At 56.2% G+C, this 6,000-nt stretch overlaps 1 protein-coding gene across 2 annotated transcripts in view; it reads right to left on the reverse strand.

Annotated features, from left to right (window-relative positions):
• Positions 1 to 6,000, reverse strand: part of STK25 (serine/threonine kinase 25) — a 16,041-nt gene that overhangs the window by 5,539 nt on the left and 4,502 nt on the right. For both annotated transcript variants that reach the window (XM_017870672.1, XM_017870673.1), the window contains exons 2-3: positions 1,030 to 1,260; positions 329 to 385 (exon numbers count right to left, since the gene is read on the reverse strand). In XM_017870672.1, coding sequence (XP_017726161.1) covers positions 329 to 385; positions 1,030 to 1,260 — 288 coding nt within the window. The remainder of the gene's footprint in view (positions 1 to 328; positions 386 to 1,029; positions 1,261 to 6,000) is intronic.

Raw genomic sequence — 6,000 nt, forward strand, 5'->3', positions numbered from 1 at the left:
ACACAACCAAGTTTCAGATGGGAGTGGGGTGGTGGAGGCTCTTTCTAAAGCATATAAACCAACTTCACCTTACTGTCATGTAACAGAAAAACAGGCTCCCAGCCATCTCCCAGCATGCCTGCCCCCGCCCACTCCCACAGGCCAGGACCCCTTTCAGCACCAACTGGGCAGACGTGCGGATGGCAGTTCATTTTTGCTTTAGAGGATTCCTAATTAACACCTAATGTGCCATGACACCAAACGAGAGGTGGCCCCTGGAGCCCATGAGTCTGAGGAGCAGGGGACTCGGACACTGCATGACCCCCCACTGCCATGGCCTATGCCTCACCAAGTCCAGTGCCGAGCCGCCGCCCAGGTACTCCATGATGATCCATAGCTTGGTGCTCTGGGACCGGAGACAAACCCATCAGCATTTGGCAGTGAGAGGAAGGGCATGCTCCAGGGTGGGAGTCAGGCCAGAGTCAGCCAGGGCCCAGGCCCCACCGGTCCCATCCCTGCCAAGAACCCTAAACAGGAAAGGGCTCCCTCGGCCTTGCCCAGCTCCTCTCCTGCTACAGATGCTCAGAGGACGGATCGAGTATACAGAGCAGTGGCTGAGTCTACTTCACCAAGACCCCGTCAAAAACCAGGCTGCTGAGCCAGTTCTACAGGGCTGGGAAGAGGGCATGGCTGGCAAGCACATGGCCCGACACACCCATCATCCTCCCGGGCAGGATGGCCACAGCGTTCCCTACACCCCAGACCCTGGCACCACCAGAAACCTGCTCCTCACAGGCCCTCACCACTGCCAGCAGGGGTGCCCTCACTGCATTACCACAGGCAGGCGAGTGGGTCCCAATGGCCACTCAGAGCTGAATGACCCTCGTGGATCCTGCTTGCACCCTGCCTGCCCAGGGCAATTTCCTGGAGGGCATGCACTGCACTGTCAAGGCCACCTTGTACCCTCCGGCATGTCACTCAGTCCCTCTGACATGGAAGAGAGGGCCGGGCACAGCACCAGCAGGGCCGCCGCCTCCCCCCAACAGGCACCTTTAGGTAGGAGCCAAAGTAGCGGGTGATGTAGGGGCTGTCGCACTGGCTGAGGACGGTGATCTCCTGCTGGATGTCCTCAATCTCATCCTCGGCCTCCTCCAAGTCGATGATCTTGATGGCCACCACCTCCTTGGTGTGGTTATCGATGCCCTTGTAGACCTCCCCAAACGAGCCCTTGCCGATGCGGTCGAGCTTGGTGAAGAGCTCTTCAGGGTCCACTCGAGAGTGCTGCGGGGCCGGTGGGGACAGAGGGCAGACAGTGCCGGTCACGAGAGGCTGGGACAGGCAGAGGCTGCCCTGCTGGGGAGGAAGGGACCTGTAGGGAAGGGGGAGTCCGAGCGAGTGCGCCTCAATTCTTCTCTGGTTTCTTCCTTTACCCCTTTTTGTTTAAAACCTAAACTTGGCTGAGTGTGGTGGCTCACGCCTTGTAATCCCAGCACTTTGGGAGGCCGAGGCAGGTGGATCACTTGAGGTCAGGAGTTCGAGACTAGCCTGGCCAACATGGTGAAACCCCATCTCTAATAAAAATACAAAAAAATTAGCTGGGCGTGGTGGCTCATGCCTGTAATCCCAGCTACTCGGGAGGCTGAGGCAGGAGAATTGCTTGAACCCGGGAGGCAGAGGTTGCAGTGAGCCGAGACCGCACCATTGCACTCCAACCTGGGCAAGAAGAATCAAACTCCGTTTCCAAAAAAAAAAAAACCTAAACCTAAACTCAACTTTCCATGCAAGGGAAAAAGTCCCCAGAAAGTATAAAGAGGCCAGGCCAACTCAATGAACCTGCTGGAAACAGGAACCTTAGGTGATGACAAGGCATGAAGGTTGCCTCATCTAACCCTACCATGCAGCCCCATGAGAGATGTTAATAGGTGAATAGCCCCTGGGGGTGAGGGGATTGGGAGCTCTTAATTTGCTATAAATCTGAAACCACTAAAAAATAAACTCAATAGGCCGGCCTTGGTGGTGCACACCTGAAATCCCAGCACTCTGGGAGGCCAAGGCGGATGGATCACCTGAGGTCAGGAGTTCACGACCAGCCTGACCAACATGGTAAAACCCCATCTCTACTAAATACAAAAAAATTAGCCGGGTGTGGTTGCGCATGCCTGTGATCCGAGCTACTTGGGAGTCCAAGACAGGAGAAGCGCTTGAACCAAGGAAGCGGAGGTTGTGGTGAGCCGAGATCAGGCCATCGCACTCCAGCCTGGGCAACAAGTGAAACTCTGTCTCAAAAAAAATTTTTTAATTAAAAAAAAAAAAAAAAAAACATCAAAAACAAAAAACTCTCAGTATGTGTTAACCAAGCTCTCCTTCACTCCTAAAAGCCACATATTTAGAAAGGGCTTCCCTCACCCCTACGTAAGTCCTCCTGACAGCTACACCAGTGCGGGGTCAGAAACTGATGCTTTCTTGATGCAGAAAGCTGCCTCCCACAGTCCTCAGATTTAATGAAGCAATGCCTGAAAGTTTCTGAGCCACCGGTGTGGAAGGTGCCTGGTCTGTGACCCAGGCCCAGAGTCCAGGGGAAGCCAGGAGAGGTGTGTCCTCAGGCCTCAATACTTTTTTTTATTCATTTGAGATGGCGTCTCAATCTGTCACCCAGGCTGGAGTGCACTGGCGCGATCTCAGCTCACTGCAACCTCTGCCTCCTGAGTTCAAGCGATTCTTCTGCCTCAGCCTCCCAAATAGCTGGAATTACAGGTATGCACCACCACCCCCAACTAATTTTTTGTATTTTTAGTAGAGATAAGGTTTCACCATCTTGGCCAGGCTGGTCTTGAACTCCTGACTTCAGGTGATCTGCCCACCTCAGCCTCCCAAAGTGCTGGGATTATAGGCGTGAGCCACCATCACGGCCCCTCCCCCCACAACATCAAGGGTCTTGATGCCAATTTAGTGTGGCAGAGCCTAAAAAGGCAAAACGGGCTGGCCACGGTGGCTCACGCCTGTAATCCCAGCACTCTGGGAGGCCGAGGCAGGCGGATCACAAGGTCAGCAGATCAAGACCACCCTGGCTAACACAGTGAAACCCCATCTTTACTAAAAAATACAAAAGATTAGCCAGGTGTGGTGGTGGGCGCCCACAGTCCCAGCTACTTGGGAGGCTGAGGCAGGAGAACGGTGTGAACCAGGGAGGTGAAGATCGTGCCACTGTACTCCAGCCTGGGTGACAGAGCAAGACTCCGTCTCAAAAAAAAAAAGGCAAAACGACTACTTATGCCCCCAAAACACTGAGGCCCAACTCATTCTGGTGCTGAAGACAGGACAGGTCCTTGGATGGGGGTGCCCTCCACGTTCCTGGGCCTGGGGAGACCGTGCCCTCCAAGAAGGATGGGGTACACCACACACAGCCCCCACGCCCACCCCCGGACACCTGTGTGCAGGGTCCATCCCAGGCCTAAGCCCAGCAGAGGAGTTGGCTGAAGCCAACTGGACATTGCACCAGCCCAAGGCGACATTTCCTTGTGAAACTGCCAATTAGCTGACCTCCCAGGGTTTGTAACCAGGAGGGTGGAAGGGGCGGCACACAGGCCCCCACCTTGAAACATGCTGCTACACATCCCTTTCTGAGCACCAGACCCTGAGGTGACAGGAACTCTGGGGAAGGAAAGGCAGTTAGGGGAGGGCCAGAGGCCACCTAACCCTTCCCTGCAAGGCTGACTTGTCAAGGCCTGGGGGTGTGCACATGGCCTCCATGCAGCAGCTAGAGCAGGCCAACTGCAGTGTACACACAGACCCTTGCTCAGCCCAAAGGTCTGGCCAGTTGAGACAGTTGGTCCAATCAAAAGTGACCTTTCTCATTCCCTCATCAGTACCAGCAGCCCAGTCCTAAAGCCAGTACCACTGGAGGAAACAGCAGGGGGTGCCTTGAGCCCACCTACTACCAGGAGTCCCCAAAGCCAAGGTCAAGAAACTCGGCCGGATAGAGAGCTGAGTGCTGCCTGGGGCCCCTCCGGTCATGCTGGCCAAGGCGAGCTGTGTCTGCCCCCAGCCCCACCACTGCTGCTGACCATGTGTTCTAAAGAGACGCCAACAAAAATTCAGAGCTGACAAGTCACAGATGCTCAGCGTCTCCAGGCTGGGGGTGGGCGGCACAGATGAGATCAGTACCAGCCCCCATCTGAAAGAAAAGTCAGCCCAGAACATGCAATCTTCTCTTTTTTTTAAGATGGGGGGTCTTGCTGTGTGCCCAGGCTGGTCTCCTCAGCCTCCTGAGTAGCTGGGACCACAGGTGCATGTCAAAGCATCAGCTCATCAGCCCACAAGCTGTCATGAGTAAGCAATCAGTGTTAAAATATCGCCCTCCTGCCATGGAGAGCATCATCTCCGTTTCCTCCTCCCTGTTTGCTCCATTTCTGGTGGAGAACCACCCATTCCTGGCCCAGTCCTGGATGCCAGGTGCAGGACAAGGTTAAGAAGCAGCCCTTCTTTTTTTTTTTAAGCTAGAGTCTCGCTCTGTCGCCCAGGCTGGAGTGCAGTGGTGTGATCTCGGCTCACTGCAACCTCCGCCTCCCAGGTTCAAGCGATTCTTCCACCTCAGCCTCCTGAGTAGCTGGGCTTACAGGCACCCACAATCATGCCCGGCCAATTTTTTTTTTTTTTTTTTTTTTTTTGTAGAGACGGGTTTTCACCATGTTGGCCAGGCTGGTCTTGAACTCCTGACCTCCGGTGATCCGCAGAAGCAGCCCCTCTTCTGCCTGCTCCTCCTCCAGCAGGCCCAGTGCCACCTTGCCAAATTCTCCGTTTGCTCAGTCCATCAGCGCTTACTCAGGGCCCTGGGACACTGCTCCACCAAGTCATCAGCCTGCAGGCCTGGCCTCAGCCTAAACCCAACCCTGCCCAGGCACCTGGAAAGACCCCAAGGGAGTCCTCCGGGGGGGACTCCAGGAGGTCTGGTTGGCGCCCTGAGCTTGTGTCCCCCTGTCTACTCCTGTCTAAGGTGGCCTAAGAGAGGGCCTGGAGAAGGCAGGGCCATGGCCTGGCAGCATTACCCAGCACCACCAGGCCTCTGACTCCCAGGGATCTCTTTCCCACTCCTCAGGCCTCTATGGATGATGCGTCCTCCTGCTTCGCTCTGTTCCCTGCTGAGGCCATGCTACTCTCCACACAGGGCCGGGAGCTGAGTCTGCTCCATCACAGCAGCCCAAGAAGGGAAACCCCTGGGTGGGCACTCAGACCTCTACTGCTTCAGAGCAGGAGAGCACAGTGGACCCCCAAGCCAGAGCCAGGGCTCATGAGTCCAAGCAGAAACTGTATGACAGGAACCCTCTTGGCTGTGATCCTGGCCCTACAATGACATCGCAGGCCAAGCCAAGGCAAGCCATCCCCACCCCCACCTGGAGAAGAAAGGGTTAAGTGGGCCCCCGGCCTGCAGGCTGCGGAGCCTCTTTTGGATGTAGCAGCAGCTGTGGCCTGGACGATCACTCAGGCCACTCAAATGACTCTGGCGGTGGACACCTGCTCTCCACATCAGCCCTGGGGCTGCCAGGTCTGGGGCCTGCACTTGTCAATGTGTCTGCTGTCAGTGTTGCCCCACAAAACAAAGCGAACAACCCAGCACACACAGCTGAGACATCCCCAGCTGCCACCTGACACCTGGCACCCCACAGCCATTCGAGCCCTCCAGGGCCAGGCAGGAACTGGCCAGGTAGAGGGGAGAAGCCTAAGGCAGGGGCACAGGCTGGGGGGGAATGCACCCCACTCTCCCACAAAGGGGCTGCCCACAGGTCCACAGGACACCATGGCAACCATCTCAGGAGAAAACCACAGCCCCTCAGGTTTTCTGCCACTGTATGAAGTCAAGTCTCTCATCATCCAGGCTGGGACAAAGGACCCCTAAAAGGACAAAAGGTGCTTCCTATCTTTGGAGTCCCTCCCCCAGTGCGCCCGCACTCCCTCCCCAGTGCGCCCGCACTCCCTCCCCAGTGCGCCCACTCCCTCCCCACTGCGCCCACACTCCCTCCCCAG

Source organism: Rhinopithecus bieti, unplaced genomic scaffold, assembly GCF_001698545.2.
Source record: "Rhinopithecus bieti isolate Rb0 unplaced genomic scaffold, ASM169854v2 scaffold_5840, whole genome shotgun sequence".
In the NCBI taxonomy this organism is placed as follows: domain Eukaryota; kingdom Metazoa; phylum Chordata; class Mammalia; order Primates; family Cercopithecidae; genus Rhinopithecus; species Rhinopithecus bieti.